Source organism: Marmota monax, unplaced genomic scaffold (assembly GCF_021218885.2).
Source record: "Marmota monax isolate L192 unplaced genomic scaffold, Marmota_monax_Labrador192_F-V1.1 WCK01_AAM20220418_F8-fsc00065, whole genome shotgun sequence".
Lineage (NCBI taxonomy): Eukaryota > Metazoa > Chordata > Mammalia > Rodentia > Sciuridae > Marmota > Marmota monax.
Genome location: NW_026694038.1, coordinates 105,512 through 128,881, shown reverse-complemented (window position 1 = coordinate 128,881; position 23,370 = coordinate 105,512). Strand labels below are relative to the sequence as shown.

Here is a 23,370-nt window from a genome sequence, read left to right as displayed (position 1 = left end):
TCCTACAGCTGGAATCCGGAGTGGGCTAGCATAAGTAAGCAAATGGACAACACTTCCAAAAATGAATAGAATCCAAAAGTAATGCAAAACAGCCCTGAGGTGAAAAGTCACAAGCTAGCCTTGCAAAAGAGACTGGCATTTCCACACTCTAGTTTATAGGAACACACACACTCACACACACACACACACACAGTAATAAACATCACACAGACATAAACAGTGGTATCTGAGAGTAATAACTTGCAAACTAAATAGACACAAATCTTCTTAGCGTTTATTTAATGCTGCTGTGCCTGTTCATTCAGTCAGCATTTAATATCTCACCAGGAAGATCTGGGTGGTTTACCACCTATAAGAAGAGGTTTTCCTGTTTAAGTGCTTCAAGGTACTGATTGTTTAAAAGCATGGGAGAATTATTAGAGGTTGACAAGGACTTAAGGCTAAGTACCTTATTTTAAATATGAAAAGAGTATCAAGTAGTTTGACTGGAAAGTGTGACCCTACCAAAAAATAATTCTCTACCATGTACAATGACACACATGCTGTGTTTGGAGAGGTGTAGATTAAAGTACTTATTCTCAGACTGTCAATGATCATTATTGCCTTGTGAAATTACCTTCTAAATCAATTTATTTAGTTTACAATGTTTCTCCCCATCCATACCTCTTCACTAAAATTTACATTGTTCAAATCATTCAAAAATTTTTTCACCGGATATGGTTCCAAATGATCTTGACATTATTTAGAAATAAAATCCATCCTCAAAGTATAAATATTCTTAAAAATGAGGTACACATATTAAGAATAAATTCAACCACAAAAACTAATACAATGTTTTTCTCAATAATATTTGGCAACTAGCCTAACCCTAACCTGTTAACACACACACACACAAAAACCACTATCACCACTACCACCTTCTTCCCATGTGTAATCACTGTTAAGTTTGTTAAATTTACCCAGCTTCAAAAGGCTGTATTATGATGTGTGCATGTGTGCGTGTATGTCCATGTTTTTGCTTTGTGGCATTAAACTCACTGTAGTATGACCAGATGTTTATAATTTTTTATGTGTATAAATGTCTTATAATTGAATTATGTTCAAAAACACAAATCTAAGTCCCTCCTGTTTTCAAGACCTTCTTGAGTATCTACCACACCCAAATCTGTATGCTCTCATGGAAGCCTCACATTTACTTATAAAAATAGTCATGGAAGAGTCATTTCCTAGTTTAAGAAACCAAGGTAATAAGAAGTAGAGCAAGATGTAAATCTACATCTAATTTCAAGTTGAATATGATTTGAGCAAAGGTCATTGATGATAGCCTTACTATCAAACCTAATACCTGGCTGACTACCTTTGGGGTGTGACATCCCTGACATCTGCTTTCTTATTGAAAGAATTTCTTATCCTTCAGATGGGACTGACACTCCCTTCCAGTTCTCTGCTTAGCCATTAAATAGTTTCTTCTTAATTGCCTTTGCAGATACTTTCCTATGCTTTCTTAAATGTCATTTTCCCTCAGGATTCTGTCCTTGCCTTTAATCTTATGCCACAAATCTTTCAGAACAATTTTAGACAGTTCCTTGACTTCAAGATACTGATGACTTCCAAATTCATGAGTTCAGATACTACTGAGACTCGGGTTCATATTTTCATGTAGCGAATGTATCAGCATATCCCAGAGCCATATCAAATTCAACATGCCCAAATATAAAATCTATGCCCCTAAACTCTTTTTGGTATTTCCTTTCTTGTATCAGAATGTGTCCCCTTTGCACATTTTTGTGATCCATGCCTTATCTTCTAGAAACAACAATTTTCAAGAATATAGAAGTACTTGTCTACAAGGTGAGTATCCTTTCTGAGATAGGAGCAAGGGAGAATTAAAATGCATTAAAAATTTAGTTCCTCTGTCATGCTAATAATATTTCAATCATAACCATCACATGGCTACTGTATTGGATAATGCAGATAAAGAACATTACCATCATCATGGAAAGTTCTATTGGACACCATTAGTCTATACAAAATGCTTAATAAATGAATGATAATTTAGGAGATTTTAGAAATCTGCAAAAAGTTTCTATTTGAAAAATCTCCTAAACTTAACTTTACCTCCTTTTTCCTATTGTCTTTGGACCTAATAGGCCTTCTACTTGTAAATATTTCTAATAATTTTTTTAAATTTTTGCTAAATATATCTACCTATTTTGCTACTTTTCTGACTCAAACATCTTGTAACTCTTCATACGCAACAGAATAGAATTCGCACCTGCTAACACAGAAATAAGATTATCACCCTACTTGCCACTCCAATCTCAAAAGACAGTGTTCCCCATACATACCCTTTGAATCACAGTTATAAGATTTCAGTGTTCCATGAAAAAAATAAACCCTCTTACAGTACTATCTGAAATGCCTGCCCTCTCTTCCTTAGTGCAATCCTGATCCCCCATAGGACTTGATTTAAACACCACTTCTTTTATACAATATTTTTGAGCTTCACTGAATGCTTAAAAATTCTTATCTCTTACTTTTAATACATTATATTTTGGTTATCTGTTAATATGTCTATTACTCTCACTATAATATGAATTTTTAAAGAAAAGGGGTAGTGGTTTAGTTATACAAGTTGTCTCGTGTAGTACAACTTGTATTTTACACAACATTTTTATTTTGTTGCTATAGTTGAAATAAACAAAATTAGATATGAATTAATGGGTTACAAAATTGAAAAGATTTATTCTTCGTCTGTAAACAATTTTCTCGTCATTTTTTGTGTGATATTTGCCTATCACCAAGACCACTTCACCAATCACTATATCCTATTTGGCCCAATAGTAATATGTTGGGCAGCTCAAAAAAAAAAAAACAAAAAAAACAAAAAAACATCTTTTACAAATCAAGATAGATAGATAGACAGACAGACAGAAAGAAAGAAGCTGAAGAGGCAGAGAACTCTTAAATTGTCAGCAGTTTTGCACTGTGCCAAAGTATTCAGTTAAAAATGAAACCAAGCAACTGGAACAGGAAAAATAAAACCTGAATATTTTCAGATATATACTTTGGGAAAATGCTGGTGGAACAGTACAAAGTACTTCTGTGTTACTGAAAAATCTTGGTAAACTCAGTAAATCACACACAGTTTTCTCTTCATTCTTAAACTTTTTCTTATAGTTATCAAATTTTGTTTCATAATATAGATATGCATTATGTTATTTATCAAATGTGGAAAACCAATGTTATGATGTTATAATGTCATTTGGGGGGTTAAGAAAAAGAAAAAAAATGGAAAGAGAAAATAATTTCAGTAAAGTCTTTTTACATGAAACTATTATATAATACCAACAGTGATGCTGAGTTTTTAAAAATCATTACTAAACTTGTTATTGCTTTGTAAGGCATATAATCATATTTTTAAAGATTTTAAGTCATTCTTAATGTTCTTAGAGAAATTTCCACCTAGATGTTTCCAATTTTCATCACAATTTTATCCTGAAACATTAAGTAAAATTTAGAAACATGTCTAAGATTGCTATAATTAAGAAATTTTGTACAAAGCATTTAGAATCAAATATAAACATTTGACCAATGGATCGTTTAGTCAGTGAGAAATTTTGAAGATACTCACTTAAAAGAAGGATTAAGTGAAGAGATAAACTAATGAGTGAAGAACCTCTTTTGTTTTTCTTAAAGTAAATTCATCCATCACACATCCTTATTTGATCTTACAATTTGTTAGCTTTTAACTAAGGACAATAGCATGACAAAGTCTTGCTGTGTGGTCTCTGAGGTTTTTGAGTTAGAAAGACTCATTTACAATCTTCTGTGCCTTTCCAGTTCAGTATAAATTTGTTCATAATTTAAATAAAATATTCCATGCTTATGTTGATGAGATCTAGGTTAAACTTCTAATATGGAAATTTAAAATGAAACGATTAAATTTTAAGGTATTTCTTCATCTTTAAGGTCAACACTCACTATGTTTATATTAGGATAAAAAAATATTACTTTGTTATAAATGAATTTATATTAAATGATTAAACCTGTCAAGAATTAAGAGTTTCAATGGCTCCCAAACACACTAACTTCTTATATATGTTCATCAGAAAGTGACTTGAAATATCTCTAACGTAGTTCACTTATACAGACAATGTCAACCAACATCATAGCTATTCAGGGTCAGGATACTGTTGTTAGAAGGCATGCTTCAGTACACTAACACACTAAGTCTACAGAACAACAGCCATTCATCCCTAGGCACGAGGCTTCAAGAGAAATCACTGTGAACTCAGACTCTGAAAGAATGAGGATGCTTTTTCAAGAGTCTGTCCCCTGGAGGTTAAGGGGATCAGTGGGAGACTGCATGATTGGCTAGGATTCTAGGCAAAGAATGATCTGGGCTCACATGTTGGCCTCATTCAAAAGCTGAGTTTTCATGAACAGTTTTACGTTCAGTGATAGTTTGTATTTCTAACTCTGGAAGTGTTCAGAACCTGATGGTATAGACTAAAACAAAAAGTGATAGGCTCAAATGGAAGAAAATGAAAAGTTTGCATAAGACCAAAGAAAGTTTCCCACTGAAAGTATTTATTAATTTAACATCTCTTGCCCTTAATAACCAAGTTTATGCTGAAGATGTCTATTTAAGAGATGCTATTTCTTATTAGATGCAAATCCAAGGAAAAAAGTTACTGAAACCAAAAATGTAATTATTGTCTAAGGCTTGTGTGCTATTAAATGAGAGCCTTGATGGCACAAAATGTTAGGGTCTCACATTTGCATAAAATGACACTATTTAAGTCTAATGACAATTTTAATTTTCTAACTTATTTTCAAAATAAATGTTTTTCATTTGGGTTTTTTTTTTCTTCTTTACTCCATTTTCTCTTAGAACTTGACTTAAAATATTTATTATAGTAAAAATATAAGCACATTCTAAATATAATCAATTCACATAAGATACAACATTTTACATATGCAATGTGTATTTTGAAAAAAATATAGAATATGATTGTTAGTGTCTAAAGCACTTTAGTGATTATGTTGTTACTTTTAATTTTAATATAAGATTATTTAACATTGTTTGATAACATATTAACTTTCAAGGGTCTGGATAATGCAGCATTCTTACTGCAAATTACAATAACTGGAACAGCCCTTCAAAAAAAAGAACTGAACTGCCAAAGAGGTGTAACTCACATCAGGGTGACATTTTAGCACTGAAAATTCAACTGTAATATTTGAAAAATCTAAATCCTTTTTCTTTTTAACTTTTGGATCTCAAAAATCACATACATGTAACAGTATAAATCTATCCTATGAGTTATGAATAATGGGCATTAAGTTTCATTTCAACATTACATGGTTTTTTATACATATGCACATATGCCTTAAGTAAAACAAATGCATATATCTTGCCTTACAAACTCTTCCAACTCGAGAAAGAATGGTCTTATCAGAAGTACTGCTTTCTTGTGATGACTCACGAAAGAAGAAATATATTTTATCATCATCTGGATTGTAGGTGTCTGGTATGGGGAAAGTTCCAATAAATTTTGCTCCTGTTTGAAAAAGAAAAGCTAAAAATTAAAATACTGAAACAATCCAGCCATAATAGTATCAGTGTCTTTGGTATATAAAACAATTAGCTGCAGGATAAAAACATGTACCATGAGTCAAATGTGGGAAATAAGACAGGTAGACAAACATGATATAATGTAAAAACGTGATAGCATGAAAAGGTACTAAACAAGTACTCTAGGAATTCCAGAGAGCAGGTGAGAACATGACCAGTTGACACAATCGCTGAAATTCTACTAAATTTCAGTCACAATTCACTTAATGACAGGGATAGTTCTGAGAAATGCAATGGTAACTGCTTTTGTCATTATTAGGCAAACATCACAGAATATAATTATATGAATCAAGATGGCCATGATGTCAATAGGTAGTATAATCTTATGGGACCACTGTTGTATATGGATATGTGACCCATGGTTGACTGAAATGTCATGTGGATGATTCTACCTAAAGCACTGTCAAATCTAGAGATTCTATGATTTTATATTTTCCTTCTATATGCTGGATTTGCCACCTTTAAACCACACCAGATTTTATAAAGAACTCAGAAAAAAGTGTGTATATATATATATATATCTTAAATGTTGGCACATAAAGTGTACTTTGCTATATTTTTGTGAAATTTTCCAAGGGGAAAAAATGAAAACAACCAATACTGCTTGGGTCCTCTCCAGTACAGGCTCTGGAAGGTATTCTTTCTGCTTGTTTCTATCACTTATTGTAAAGATAGCCTTAGGCACATCAATTATCTTCTCCTTTAAAAAAAATTTAGTTGTTTGTGAACATTTATTTTTATTTATTTATATGCAAAGCTGAGGAATGAACCCAGCATCTCACCACATGCTAGGCAAGTGCTCTCTCTACCACTGAGTTCCAACCGTAGCCCCCAATTATTTTCTCTTTATGTCTCAATTTCCTCATATGCAATATGAGGCTCTCAATGTCATCTACCTACTGGGATAAATGACATGATAACCAACTGAATTAATATACATAAAGCCCTTAGCATTGGGTAGTTCCTGACATACCCATTCAATAAATGTGATTTATTATTGAGATGGTGATGATGATAATTATCATTATAATTATAATGACCAACATCAAGAGGGTAATAGAAAATTTAATCTTATATTTGTGATAATAATATGTTTTTTTCCATATTTTATTGGTGCACTATAGTTGTACATAATAGTGCAACTCATTGTTACATATTTGTACATGGACACAAAATAACAATAAAATTTGGCCAATATTATTTCCATGTGTTTCTCCTTTCTGTCCGCTTCTCCCTCCCCTAGTCCTTTCCTGTGCTCTACTGATTTCCCTTTGATTTTCATTAGATTCTGCCCCTGCCCCAACTTTTTTTTTCCTTTTCCTCTCTAGCTTCCCTATGAGACAAAACATATGACCCTAGGATTTCTGAGTTTGGCTTATTTCACTAAACATAAAGTTATCAAATTCTATCCATTTTCCTGCAAATAACATAATTTCATTTTTCTTTATGGCTCAATAAAACTTCACACACACACACTCAACATTTTCTTTATGCATTCCTCCATTGCAAGACACTTAGTTTTGTTTTATGAATTGTGATTCTATCAACATGGGTATGCATGTACTGCTATAGTATGCTGATTTTAATTGTTTAGGATAAATACCAAGGAAGGTATAGCTGGGTAATATGGTGGTTCCATTTCTAGTTTTTTGAGGAACCTTCATATTGATTTCCATATGGTTTTTCTTACATTTGCACGAACACAGTAAAATATTCCTTTAGCTATACGTGTCTCTGGCATTTATTATTGTTTGTATTCTTGATGGTTGCTGTTCTAACTGGAGTGATATGAAATCTCAGTATAGTTTTGATTTGCATTTATTTACTTTCTAACAATTTTGAATATTTTTTTCATATGTTCATTGTTCATTTGTATTTCTTTTGAGAAATGTCTGTTTAGTTCATTTGTGTATTTATTAATATTTTTTGGTTTTAAGTTTTTTGAGTTATTTTACATATTGTGGATATGAATCCTTTGTCAGAGAGTATCTAGAAAACATTCTCTTATGCTATAGGCTCCCTCTTTACATTCCTAATTGTTCACTTTGCTGTGTAGAAGCTTTTTAATTTGATGCCCTCCCTTTTATTAACTCTTGGCATTATTTCCTGAACTTTAAGGGTCCTATTGAGAACATCATTGCCTGCACCTATGTATTAGAGTGTTGACCCAATGTTTTTGTCTAAGTGTTACATAGTTTCTGGTCTAATTCCCATCTTTGATTCATTTTGAGTTGATTTTTGTACAGGGTAATAAACATAGTTATTTAAAATGGAGTAAATCCATATCTATTGACATGGATAGATGAGCATAGTCCATGTAAAGTGAAAAACTATTTGAATATATATATATATATATATATATATATATATATATATATTATATATAGTTCATTTGCATATTTATTAATATTTTTTTAAAGTTTTTTGCTAAGTAATTAAATATATATATATATATATATATATATATATATATATATATATATATATATATATTCTTTGCACTACATCAATGACAAATCTATTTGTCTAACTCTTTGCTAAAAAAAAAAAGCATTCAGCGTTTTAAGTTTTGGCTTTATATTATGAATTAACTAGGTAACAGATCTGAAATTGCCTGATACTAGTTCAGAAATAATCTTTTGATTAAAAGCAAAGAAGACAGAAAGAATGGTTATTTAGACACAGGAAAGGACTTTAATTACTTAGCAAATGTGAGGCACCCGGACCTGGAAGGAAGCATAGAACACTGAGTGTTTGGGAAGTAGAAGCAGAAGAAAAGATAAGAAAAGCTTCTAAAGAAAAACAAATTGATGGGAGGTGAAAAAGATCAACATTGCCTTCTGTAGTGTTTTTATCCCACAAGCACTGAAAATCGTTCCCTTGAAAATGTACAGCAATTGGTCAAAAGTTGAATAAAGAAAGCTTCACAATAGCTTTCTTCAGTGGACAAAAGTTAATGCTGGAGTCCAAATGATGGGCAGTTGAGTCATTACCAGCCCAACCTCTCTGGGTCAGCCCTGTGTCTCCATCCAGTCCCTGAATGAGAAGGCTTAAGAAGAAAACAGAGAAAAGAAATAGGTACATGAACTTTATTCTTTATTATTCTCCTCTTCTTTTCAGAATTTAAAGCTCTGATGGACTTTGACACTACTGATAATCTCATTTTGGTATGGACCTAAGAAATTACATGAAAATTTAATTTTAGAAAACCACATAGGACTTTTTAAATGCTCCTTGTCTAATTGATGTCAAATGGGCAAAGTCTGTTAACAATTCCACTCAAGGTTTTTTGTTTCCCCTTCTCAGTCTTTCTTTCCAGTTATTGTTACATCACAAATGCTTGATTTTGATCTCTGAGCAGAGTAAAAATCCTTTCCTAATCACAAATTAGCACTTTTGATTTATTTATATATGATTTGTTAGTAAAATTCCTTGTGGACAAAACTTTTCTTATAAATATGGGATTAGGGTTTTAATAATTGATTAAAATAAGAAATTAATTTCTTCTATATTTAAGAACTGCTAGGAAAACAAAAATGAATAAGAACTAACTTTTAAATTTTAATTTAGATTAAGGAAACATTGACATATGATCAAGATACAGCTAATGAGAAAACCTGACCTTCATATTTCCAACTGACTTTGGGCTTCCACAGACATGACCAAGAATTGATCGTAATCTACAGAATTTTTGAATTTACAGATGACTTAATACTATGCTACCCAATTGATTGAAAACCTCTAGCTATATTTTAAATATATATAAATATAAAAACAAATAAAACCCTGTAGTAGGGGATTCTTAAAAGCATCTAAATTTGAGTCACTAATAGACTACTATTCTGCATATGGGGAAAAAGATATGAGCAGATTCAGTAATGGTGGTAAATAATGCAGATATATGGATAGATGGGAGAGTAGGGAGCTGAATAATAAATATAAATTCTTAAGATTAGAAGTACAAAACTCAAATTATCCAGAAATTAAAGAAATACAATAGAACTACCTTATCTTGACAAATATGTGAGCTTAAAATGCATATTAACCTGAGTAAGAGTTTCTCACAGAACTTAAATATAATTTCAGTAGAAGTTACTCATGCAGCATGATGCCTCTTGGAATGTTAGTATCTCATCAGGTCTGTATAATAATTGAGTTAAATTTTAAAAATAATATACTGGTACAATATTTAAATAGTGGCACACAATTTACACAATCATCTATATAGAAAGAAATGAGAACTCTGTGATTTGACATTCCCAAGTAACAGGAATACCTATGTGGGGGAGAAAGTGGCTTGTAAAGCTTCCCTCAGACACTCAGGTAGGGGAAGTGGTTACATAAGGTGCTGGGTCTCTACTTGTTTCCAGAGTTCTACAGAGGAAATGGGGTTGTAAAACAGAATAGAATGTACAAGACCTAAAAGAAGTATAAAGAATTTGACAAATTTTTGCCATTTTACAGATAATGTACAGGACAACTTCCTTCAAATATGAAAACTCCTATCCAAGTATTGCCAGGTAGTGCTGCTATTTGAAATGGTTAAAAGTAGAATATAAGTCCACTCCACATTTCAGCAATTTCATTATGACATCAATGGAGGAAAATAGTGTAGATATTTTTCCAAGTGCTATTTCTTTTAACTTTCAATTAATACATAACATACAACATGGATGGTTTTGTGTTTATTCAGTCACTTCTGATTTTATTGAACTCTGTCTTAAATGTTAGCTCTTTTAAAAGTCTTATATGAAAATTGTTTGGGAGGTAAATGTTCATTATATGATAAAATCTAATTATGGAAAAAAGAGGTAGTATCAAATAGGATTCCATTCTGTGATCTAAATATAAGCATACTTATGAGTTAAAAATAAATACTAATTTCAAGAATAGAGAGTTTCTTGCCAATTTTACTGAGGTTCTGTCTTATACTCATGTTAGGGTTTTATGATAGTCTTTTCTGACCTGCTGCCAAATTTGGATAAAAATAGGTATCATTTAATTAGTGCATAGTTGTTGAATTAAACAATTTAAAATCATACCAGGAGGCACCTGGGCTTTATTACAGCACATTTTTTCTCTTTGGCATTTGAAACACAAGCACTAATAGGGATGGAGTTTGAAACCATGAGTTTTCACAAATGAAGTTCTAGCATGACACCACGAAGCTCTGCCAAGTGAAAATGGCATGTGGCCTGCAGAACTCACCAATTCCACTTCTCCCCATGAGCTCTTTTCATCCAGATAAGCATCCCTATCCAATGATTTAACACACTGAGTTTCTAAATTTCTTTATTTCTGCTATAATATCTTGCTCCTATTATTTTTTAAAACTTCTTTTATGTGAGAGGAGAATTTTCAGACAATAGAGCACCCCAAAGGAAACTTCAAATGAAAACTGCCTCCATATGTTAAAAATGAAAAGTTAAATCAAAAGTTCTCATTTACTCCAGGAAAGAAAACAAAAACATATGCATCATAGGCATCATTGTTTGTTTTCATTTTCCAAGTGGTCATACTCCTTAGTTGCATCCTAAAATTCTAGAAAAGTTCAACTCTGTTAAGTAATCATTCTAACTTATGTTTATATTCTGTTTCTTCATATGTTCTAGGATTAAGTTTTGATAAAGAAAAATAGGAAATTATCTGGCTCTCCATCTAGAACTGCCCATAGTATGGTTTAGTATCTCAAGGAAGAAATCAGCATTTATTTTTCTCAAGTTTTAAAACTGGATTAGAGCTGGGTGTGGTGGAGCATGCCTGTAATCCCAGTGATTCTGGAGGCTGAGTCAAGAGGATTGCAAGTTCAAAGCCAGCTACAGTAACTCAGTGAGGCCCTAAACAAGTTAGTGAGGCCCTGTCTCTAAATAAAATATTTTTAAAAGGCTGGGGATTGGCTCAGTGGTTACGTGCCCCTGGGTTCAATCCCAGGTATCCCTCCCCCCAAAAGAAGGGATTAGAGAATCCTAAAGAAATTCTGAGCAGGACCTTCCACTGTTAAGTAAAGGGATCAGCTGATCTCCCATTGGTTAATGCAAAAATAGGGCACAGAACACAATATGGAACACACTCACATACTTAGGAATTTTTAAGTACCTAAATGGTTTAGTGACTAAAAGGTACTTATAAAAGTTTCATCTATCGCAATATCTAAAAAGCATAATTCTATAGAATCTATATTTTAATTGTTAAATGCTCAATTACTAATTAAACTTTTGCATTTCACTTAATCTAAACATAATATTACGTTAATGAGAGTTTAGTTTGTCACATGCAAATAAAAAGTAGGAGTATAAACTGAAAATGAAAGCACAGAAAGCAAAATTTAACAGAAAATTTCTTAGCCAGAAATAAATAACACAATATAGAACAAAAAACAACAAAAAGACATTGATATGGAACCATTCAGACTTAATAAAGACAAAAAAACCTGATACTCTTCAAATGATCCTGATAAGAGAATAAAAGCCAGGCACATGCCAGTGATTCCAGTTATTGGGCAGCCTGAGGCAGGAGGATTAACATTGGAAATGTTAATTTCTATGTTACTTCTTTCAATCTGGCAGCAATCTTATGAAACCCAATAGTGACATTCACATCTATAAGCTACATAAATAGTAAATAATATTCAAAAATGTGTTGTACTATATGATTGTAGGATAGTGTTCATAATAATATAAGTAAGGATACTTTAAATCAGCCTGTCCAAAAGAAATCTCTTCACTGATGGAAATCTTTCATATTTGTGCTGTCCAATATCGTAACCCCTAGCTCAGATGGCTATTGAGCACTTGAAGATAGCTAGAATGAATGAAGAAGGAAATTTTAATTTTATTTAAATTTAGTTTATTTAAATAGAAATAGCCACATATGGCTAGTGTTTACCATAATGGGCAGGACAGCATTAGACCAATCCAATGTCAGTGTGTGCTGTAACAGGTCAAGTTTTAAACAGCAAGAACCTTTATTTTTGTAATTATCACAAAAGAACAGACAACCTTCTAGACTCAAACCCAACAGGTTACTCTTAGCAGAAGTTTAGGATCACAATGAAAGACTGGGCTTGATGGTGACAGACTTGGAGGTGTCCCTTCCCTATGCTCTATCTCAAGTTGTAAAACATGCAGTTAAATAATATAATAAAATTCATTCTCAACCACAGCACAGTTCATCTGTATTCTCTCTTCTCACACTCCTAATGCCTGACTTTGGTCTTTGAACCATGGACTAACTATATCTGGAAAATGGCCATTTCTCATAGAGGAGGACAGAAAATTTCTCTGAGCAAGCCAATATTTTGCCATAGCCCATCAGATCTCTCCTCATAATAAGAATCTCATGTAATTTCTATAATTTCTCCCTGTGCTCTACCCTAGTTTCCAGGAACCAAGGAATTTGTGATTGTCTGATCTCCTGAGCATCAGGCTCTCCTCACTCTGGCCTGCCTTTTTGCTTGCACTTGTCATGGCTTCACCCAGATTGCTCGCCTAACCTTACTTTCTCTAACTGTCCTAGTCCTTGCTGCCAGACCAACATCTTTGGTTTGCTATTACCCAACATGGCATGTAGACATCGACCCTTTTCTATGGTGAGGCTATATGAGCAGAAGTTATGCCACCAAAAGAATAGAATTTAGGTTGCTAGACTGTGTCACACACTGGAAAGAATTGGATCCTGAGACGGATTTCAGTTTCAAACTCACTTATACTAACTGTTTAAATATGGATTATTTACTAACTTTTAACATGTCTCCTAATGTAAAGTGCAACTAATTATTCTCTCAAGATTATGCCAGTCAACAAAACAGCATTTTAAAAGTTGTATACAATAGTGACTTTATATAAGATGTTATATGAAATAAATTTGAAATGGAAAAGAGAAGAGACGGAAAGATCAGTTAGTAAATACTAAAATAGGGGCAATAAACCAGAGATGAGGTCATGAAGGCCTCTGGGAAGATGGCAGCCATAGAAGAACAAGGTCAATACACAAGTTGAAGGAAGTAGAGGCCTTAGTGATAGATTAGATAAAGGGATAAAGGAGAGGAAGGAATCAAAGATAAATCCAAGGTAATGGGAAAAATGAAGTTAAGAAGCCTAAGATAGATCAAAATCAGGAAGCTGATGTTGAAGGGCAGGTTAGCAGCAAAAAAAAAAAAAAGATTAAAAAAAATTTTTAGACTTTCGATTCCATTAAAGTGAAGGGTCATTTATTAACTTGTAGAAATCACAAAGTTAGTTCATGGCATAATTGAAGCTAAGGCTCTGATATCTTTATTTCCACAAAAAGCAATCATTTTTATTTTAGTCTGAAATGAAAATATAAGACATTCAAATAGTTTTTAAGAGCACTGATTTACAGGACAAGGATGGAATTCTAGTTTTGGGAAACAATGGAACACAGTAATAGTTGAAACTACTAGGTTACATGAGCTCACTGAATGATGAAGTATAAAGGGAAAAGGGAAAAGTGGTCAATAGTTTAACATGCCAAAGAGATGTCAGAGAACCAGGGTGCATTCGGAGTTTTAGTCCCACATCTGACCTGTTCCATTCAGGAATGATAGCAATGAGGGTGATATTGGCACTAATCCAGCTCTTGCCTTTTAACAGACTTCCCTAAATGATTTAATATAATGTTTATGATTCTAAACAGATATAGTTATCAATAGATGCCATTTTAAATAGACAAAGATTTGCAAGCTCAGAAAGTTCTGATCAAGATCACACATAAGTAATATTCAGGATTTAAGTGCAGATACTTAAGTTCCAAACAACTATAACCTTTTTGTCTAAGCTGGGATAATTTGAGAGTAAAAGAGTAATAGAAGTAAACTGGAAATCCTGGGCAAAACCAGGTCCTATGGTCACTGTGGTTATTAAACATTAAGTCTGCCTTGAATGACCCTAAAATGATAAATTCAGGTCCATTAAAATTTTATCATATATCTTTTTCTTCTTCCTTCAGAATTTTACTTCCTACTGCCTTCTTTTCTTGAACTCTACCTTATGTCTTTAGATTCTTCCTTTCACAAATGTGCCCCTCAAATATGCTCAAGTACATCTCCACAGCCAGCACCTTTGTCTCTGTCCCTTTGTCATGCTATCAGTTCATCTTTTAAAAAATAAAGAACTGATTACCTGGCTATCAGTGGTTCTCTTTTAGTTTTACAATAATATTAACAACTTCTTAGCCCCTTCTCCCAGTGTCTGCTATACTGCAGAATAAGCAGCTCATTCATGATACCCGAGGTCAGCCACCTTCCCCTGTCTATCAGGGCAGGGACCATGGGTAGAATAGCACTCAGTATGCAATAAGGACTCAAAGGCTGTTGATTATGGAAATGTTCAACAATTCAAAGGCTTCCTACTTTGTAATTCTATTCACACAGCAATAACAACAGCATCCCAGGTAAATAATAGTTGCATATGTATTTTCCACATTTATTGTTTTAATATGTTGCAGATTTATTTATGGACAACAAAGAATACTTTTTTAAAAGAGTAACAATGTCATAATATTTGTCATTCCCAAACTGAAACATTCTATCTTATACTACGTCTTAAAGCCATAAGAATATCTTATCATCTAACGATATATCTAAACTTGGCTGTGGGTGAAATATAGGAGTTTCTCTCAAATTAAGAAATTCCACAAAAATATACTGTTGGGCATTGTTTCTTATTTATTTATTTATTTATCTTTGTGGTTTATTTGGAGATCGTATTTTTACATGAACAAATATATCTGGAGGTTTTGAGTAAAGAAATTTGTTAAAAGTGTTTCTTCTTTTGTTTATGTTGTCACTGTTTAACTCACACTGAAAGATACAGAGATGGCTCCTAGAAATGCTCTACCTTGGCCTCTTCCACTAGAGCCCAATATTTATGGTGAGAATGGTAAATGTGTTCTGCCTGCTTAAATAACAGTTTTATATTATTCTGTCCTGAGTAATAAAGGCATATGGTAATTAGAAAACATTAGAAAATCATGATAAAATTTGGCCTGTTGTAAGGCAATGGGTTAAAAAATTTAGACCTTTGTATTAGTTCTTAAAATAATTAAGGAAATTCACTTAGACGTTTCTTTTTTTTTTGTTTATTTTTTTTCTTTTTTAAACCCAAAATATGGCATGACCCTAAACATAATAGTAATCAGACAAACCTATATCATTATCAATATTCTTAAAACTTTGCAGGGCTGTGTAACGCCAAACATAAATTTTAGCAATAGAAGTTGTCATTACAACTATCAATGTTAAGAAATGATAAGGAGAGGGAAATATTACCTACCTGATTTGATAATTACACATCATACATATGTATGTATTAAGTTCATACTATATCCCCAAATATGAAAATCATTGTTAATTTAAAAGAAAATATACAATTATGTATCAATTACAAATAAGAAATATGTTCTAGAAAAGAAGTTAGCATTACAGTCTCACCCCTTTCTATTGAGCTAAGAGGCAATAGATGGCTTAGTCATTAAACCACAGACTGTGGGAGTCAGATTACCAGCTTGAATCCTGGCTTTGTAGCTAAGAAGTTATGAGACCTTGACCAAATTAGTCAACTCCTCTCAACTGCAGTTTGCTGATCTTTAAAAAAAAACATAAAATAATACTACATCTTACATGTCATTGTGAATTTTCAAAGTATCTATAAAAGCATAGATAGTGCAAACTACATAGCTCACACTCAGTAAATACCAGCTGTTACTATACATAACAAAAATTTCTGGAGATTTGTCTAGGTTGATGTGAATTAGTTTCAAATGTATTTTATAATGTTGTACTTAATCAACTCTACCAAAACACAACTGAATGGTCAATAAGGAACTTCTTATCAATCTCAAATCAATGACAAAATAATCACTAACCATTGAGCCAGTAGTGCTCTGAAATGTCAGTTCTGATGTAATGGTGGTCATGAGTGGGCCCCAGGGACCTTGTGAATGCAGTATCTTTGCCAAGGAAATCAGATGCTGTTCCAGAATAGAGGTACTCATCTGGGAGAAAGAAAAGCACATGTAGGACTTTTCAGATACTGACCAGATACTATTGAAAACATACAAATTTCACAGCATGACACCAAAGACAATGATTGCTTCACATCAGAATATATTGTTTCACAAATTTCACTTTCAGATTTTGAAAAATAAGCTTAGTTGAAGACACAAGTCAATTACCTTTCATCATTTAATGCTAGATACTCTAAAAAAAGGCTAAATTCTTCCACATTAATAATTGCACATGCATTGGCTTCTCTTTGAACCAACTCTTTATTCCTTCTCCCCACAAATATTTCAGTAAAACATTATAGTTAGGAATTCTTCTTTGCAACAACACACAGAAAATATTAAAAAATTAAATGCCATAATGAGGAATGGATTGTGTAATTAGTATTTACTTAACCGAACAACCTCAAGGACCACAACTTTTCTTTGCCTAACCTCTGCTGAAAGGGAGCTTTCAGCACTGAAGTCATTCTTTGTAATTATAACATGCTACATTCCTTGTAGCTAATCATGTCTCTAATAGTTCTGATAAACAGGAGTTCTTGAAAAGAGAAAGATGTTGCATTACAGCATACCAAATTTCTTTGTCCTATTATTTACATAAAGTGAATGTCCATGTTTTATCAGGCACAGAAGAGAGAAAGGGTAAGGAAAAGAGAGAGGGGAAAGGGGATGGGGGAGGACAGAGAGGAGGAGAAGGGAAAGAATGTCAGGAAGGAGGAGGAAGAAAGGAAGTAAGTGCAGAGGAGGGTACAGGAAGGTGAGGGGGCTGAGAAAAAGAACGAAAGGGAGCAAGGAAAGAGAATCAGGGATTGAAAAGGAGAGATGAGGATGGGGGAGTGGAGAGGGGGTGCTGGATCAGTGACAGAGCCCCCCTACTGCTAGTGGCAGGGCTGGGAAGGGGCGGAGTGGGTGGCAGGAAAAAGTGTTGCCCCTTTGAGAGCCAAGCCTTTGCTATTTCAAGAGCCTTTTACAGTCAACAACTGTGGGTTATATATTAAAAAAAAAAAGTAAAACTGGTCTACAGAGCATTTAAATTTTTAAATGCCTATGTATGAAAATAAAAATATTAGTTTATCATTGAAATTCAACTTTCCTCAGAAATGTAATCTAAATTTATCTAAATAAGCCCTTGGGAAAATCATGCTTAAATAATGACAGTAGGCAGCTTATAAAGGAAACCAAACAATACACAAGTGAGAGAAATTCAGCTGTGTAAATTTGTTAAAGACACAGTAGTACTTCATCCTCTTAAGGTACTTCCTAAAGTATGTTAGGTTAAATGGAAATATTTTCTTGCAGAGCAAATTTTTTAAAATCAGAAAAACATAACAGTGAAACCAATGATCTTGCTTTGAAGTGAAACTGTGCATGTTTCTGTGTGTTTTGAAAATTATGTGGCTAACATTTACTCATCCTCAGAAAGTGAAATAGATAATTTGGGATTCTCATCTGTCAAGTGGGATTAATACCCTTTATAAAATACAATGGACAGTGGGCACTGGTGACTCCTTTTATGATTCTGTGTATGACTTTAGATGCAATGAAGACAGTTTTTAAAACTAGATATGCAGAATCAAATTTTAATTTGAAACCTACCATGTTTTCTGATAAAATAGTCAAATATCTACAATTATATATTTCAAAGTAATGGTTTGCTTCCCTTCCTCTTATCAAACTTTTCACAATGTCTTTGTTGAGATCCCAAATCATTTATTTCACTTTCTGAGGACGAGTAAATGTTAGCCACATAATTTTCGAAACACACAGAAACATGCGCACTTTCACTTCAAAGCAAGATCATTGGTTTCACTAATGAAAATTAAAATGTCACGGTGCTTTAGTCTGATGGTTTATTCAAACATTTGATAGACAAGTTACATAAAAAGAGACCAAAGTCATGAACCAAACCAAGACAAAAGGTATTCTGGTAATGGTTGAAATTCTAGGATCCTGCTGACATTCTATAGAGCATACTTCAGACCACACAGTACTGCCTGCCTCCTTTGAATAAGATAACCATCTCATATTTAAGATGTATACAAAGTGAGAGAAGACTAAATGTGCAGCAAAAAAAAAAAATCCCATTTCCATTAATAGAACATTTGGGGAAAAATATGTTGTAACATTATATATCTGTATTTGATAGCTTGATTCATTTGGTTTATTAATTTACACACATGCAGAATTCTTAAATTTAACATCCCTACTGAGCCAAATGGGGAAATAACTGAGTATAAAAAAAAAGCATATAAATATAATATTATAGAACAAGCATGTCATTTGCATTAAAAAATTCAACCAGAAGTTCATTTTAAAAGCAGCTGTGTAGGCATTAGGATTGCTGAAACCTCACTTTATTGGAATGTTCAGTATAAAAAGATTTGGCACTAAAATACTGGAACCAAATAGCTGGTGGAAGACTAATCCAAAATTATCTTCAACTCAATAAGAAAATGTGGCTTTTCTACACATATATGTCTACACATATCTTTTCAGAAAATCATTTTAGAGCAAGATCTATGTGTCATCAATCTTACCTGTCATTACTGATGCAAAAGGCTGCTGAGGATCAAAAGGACATTTCAGTCTGCCAGACTCCAAATTATGTGGGTCCAGTTTGAATATGACTTCCTGTTATGAGAAATATTAATGCAAGTGAGATTTTTTATGATATTACAACCAGTAAGTACATAGAAGATAAGAATTAAATTCTAACTCATTAATTCAATAAAAACTAATAGAGCATATATAGCATGTACTTAATGCTGATCCTTAACTCTTTAGCCAATATTACATTTGGCAAGACTCAATTCTCATGTTTGGTCTCCTTTTTCCCAAGGTGGTAATGAACTACTATTAATATCAAAATCACTAAGCAAACATATTTTTTAAGCTTACTAATAGGTTTATTATTATTAATTTAAACCAATCTCCTCTTTTAAGAAATAGATTTATTATAATATTTATGCTTTTATGTTAATGATTATGATTTATGTTACTAAGCATCTGCAACTATGTCAAATTACTTAAGCCGTGCATGTGTGAGTGTGTGTGTGTGTGTTAAATGACATAAAAATGTTCTGAGGCAGGCAGTTAATTTTCAGAGCTATTGATGCATGTGGGCAAAAAAAAAAATACTGTTGTAGTATTTTCACTATTATAAAAACACTATACACATTAAAGCCACATAGTTATTTTGGCTGAAACATCTATTTTTGTAATAGTGGCCACAGACAGAATGACATTGGCAGACTTCTAATATTCAGGAAAAAAATAACATCGTAAGTTGATCTTTCCAAGAAAAATATGAATGTATAATGAATGTAGCCCCATGAGCCTGAATGTTTCATAACAATGACAACACTACATCCAGCAAAAAGGCAGATGACTCACTCTCTGCATTTGTTGGAGAAGTCCAGCATTTCAGACATTCTCTCTAGATGGATTATCTGCAAAGTTATACCATAGGTCACATGGAATAAGAGAGAACTGTTCAATGCTACAAGCACTGAAGCAAAAGGGATAGAGGACATAGTATTACTTATTGTATTATGTTGTCAGTTGAGATTTTTTTCCCCTTTTGAATGAGACCAATAGTAACTAAAAAATAGTAATAGCAATTTAAGTAACCTGATTAACAATCAATATTATGTAGTTTTAAATAAACCTACCTTAATGCTAGCCTACCTTAATGCTAGCCATAGTGGCACCTAACAGTTAACAGGTACTAACCAAGATCTAGGAAGTTTATGCAGATTGGCTCACTGAATCCTCACCATAAGTCTAACAGTGTAGCTACTTCAACAATTCCAGCTCTGCCAATTGCTATAATATTGAAGATAGAAGGGGCACATTCTTTGTTCAGTGTCACACAGTAGTAGTAAAAGGCAAATCAGGAGCTTGAACTCATGGTTGTCTCCAAAGTTAACAATATAGTCTCAGAATTTTAAACTCATTTATATAAGGATGTGTTCATGTTAATTTATTGACTCACTGTGACCATGTAACATAAGTCCAAGTGTGTTTAGTTTCATCAGGTTAGTTAATGAAAAGTAATAGAGGAGCCTAGGTTAAAATATATATATATATATATATATATATATATATATATATATATATATATATATATATATATATCTCCAATGAAAATGCATTTAGGGCATACTTCCAAACATAGCTGGGGACAGAGATGAGTGGGGCATGGGACTGTGATAGTGGCTCTTAAGTAAGTTTACTTATCATTAAAGGCACATTACTTTCCACAGGTTCACAAGGCCTGTTGACTCTAAAAGTCTATAATGAGATACTGTAAAGGGAAAAGTAAACTAAATCCTGTTCTACAAATTATAATAAAAAACTAGAAGATATCTGGAGACAGCAGGAAAGCAGGTTTCCTTGAGCCAGTCAAGGGCACCTACAGGAAAATAAAGTAAAAGAATGGATGATTCAATGCACTTCCTGAGATAAACTTACATGGCACTCTAAGTTTTGAGATTTCAATTTTATGAGATTTGCCTCCTGAAATTCCTTAAACCTAATTATTTATGCAAAAATCACCTGTCTGACCTTCTCATACAGACATATTGTTAGAGAAGGAAAAAAGATAAGTAGATAAGAATGATAGTAAGAAAATATTCAATCATCACAACTAGGAAAGTTACTACCAATATTATCCCCACTTAAAGGTAAAATGTGCAGCAACAGAGTGTTGATCTCAGAGAAAAGAACTTGCTTCTAATCCAATTGTTAAGCAGCTATCACAACTCCCAGTATTGCAGGGTATTAATATTACTTCATATAAAGTGTATGTATATATATATATATATATATATATACACACACACACACACACACGCATATGTATTTTAAACTTATGCCTTTTTACCTTTCTGTCTTCCTGTTTCCTATTTTAATGAATATTAAAAGTGATTAGAATGGAGCAAGTGCTATTCCAAATTATTGTTATTCCAATCATTTCCTCATTTTGTACTCAAAACTCTGTGAAGCAGTTACTATCATAATCATTATCATTTTATTGAATAAACAATAAATTAGGAAATGTATGCAGTATGCATCAGGTCATGGAGTTGGTAAATGACTGAAGCCATATGTCAAGCTCTGATGGTCTGTGCCCAAGCTACTATTAGAAGTTGTTGACAGCAGTCTTGACTTCTCTGTTGAATCTGGATCCAATTGCCCTCTTGGCATGACCTACTGAACAGGTTTCAAATGCAAAATGTGCAATTACTAACTCACTATTCTATCCACAAACTTGGTAATATTCTGACCTCAATAAATAGGACCACGCTCCAACTGGCTGCTAATTCTCTAGGATTCATCATAGTTATTTCCTCTTCTCACTGCCCCAGCCACATTAAGTAGCAGTCTCCAGAGAGTTCCTTCCTCTAGCCCTACAGAGTATAACTGTTCCTTCTCCCCAGCAATCTTATCTTAAATGAAAAGGGCTTCTAAACTCTTTCTAGAAGTACAATAATTTCTTGAAATTAATGGTTCATTTAAAAAAGTTAACAATCTTGAAGGAATACTGCCCATACAATTACCTGTACTTCTGACCTGCTGAAAACTCTCAAGGCTTAATACTCCTGTTCACCCATAATTTTCTTATTCATAGAACTTGTAAATTTGACTGCCCCAGGGCTTCTTGACAGTCCCAAGCTAAGTAATTAGCTCCATCCAAATTCCCTTTCAGCATGTGTGACTTTTAAGGAGCTATGAAACACTATTTGCTTCCCTCAGCAGGTTGTGAGTTTGGCCTTTAGCCTCAGGTCTCAAAGCACACCCAAAGCTGTGGGGCTATCTCATATAATTACACCCTATGCTATGAGCTACTGTTATATATCACCCTTCATCAAAGCTAGGCGGGAGAACATTATACCAGCAACAAAGAATGATGGATTCAGTTGCCAAGTCTCCTAGTGGTTCAGAGATTTAACCATCATGGTTGCTTTATTTTCAAACAGTGGAGTCTGGGCTGCTTAGACAAGCTGGTTAGAGAGAAAAATCTATCCTGCCACACTCGTGGGTTTGATCTCTGCATGAATCAGTTAAATCAATGTAAGGAAACCTGTTTCAGAACCCTGGACTTTACTTTCAAAGACACAGCCAATCATCCTGCAAATATATGTGGTTATTCACAAGAAGCATATACATAAACATGAGGATAACAGTCCATACAAAGAAACAATTTAGAGTTCATATTTTAAAGCTCAGCAGAGCATGCTGTCTCTAGACGCAGACTGTCTTGGTTCTACTCATTACTAGATCATTTATTGGGTGGGTGACCTTAAAAATAAAATTTCTTTCCCAATAGGACAACTTTTGCTAACCTATATGTTAGAAATTATAAAGGTACTAACTTCATTAAGAGTTTGTGAAATTCCAAAAAAAAATAATCCATATAATGTGCATGATATAGTCTATAACTCACAGCACTTTAAAATAGTCATTAGTTAAATTTCTGAAATTTACATATTTCTTATTTGCAAAAGTGTTCATTGCTATCTGGAATAAATTCATCTTAATTAACACATACTTTATTTCTTCTATGCTAATTAGGTGCTACATAATCAATAAGTTCAGTTTGATAATTACTATCTATATAAATTTAAGAAATTCATTAAAGTTCTCTTTACTTAGTGACCACTATCATAAGGATTCATAACAGATCAACTTTACTGGATGGG

At 33.1% G+C, this 23,370-nt stretch overlaps 1 protein-coding gene across 1 annotated transcript in view; it reads right to left on the bottom strand.

The window, feature by feature from the left end:
- Sema3d (semaphorin 3D) overlaps positions 1–23,370 on the bottom strand; it is a 173,456-nt gene that overhangs the window by 50,674 nt on the left and 99,412 nt on the right. The window contains exons 6-8 of the mRNA XM_046464198.2: positions 19,204–19,297; positions 16,526–16,654; positions 5,425–5,567 (exon numbers count right to left, since the gene is read on the bottom strand). Coding sequence (XP_046320154.1) covers positions 5,425–5,567; positions 16,526–16,654; positions 19,204–19,297 — 366 coding nt within the window. The remainder of the gene's footprint in view (positions 1–5,424; positions 5,568–16,525; positions 16,655–19,203; positions 19,298–23,370) is intronic.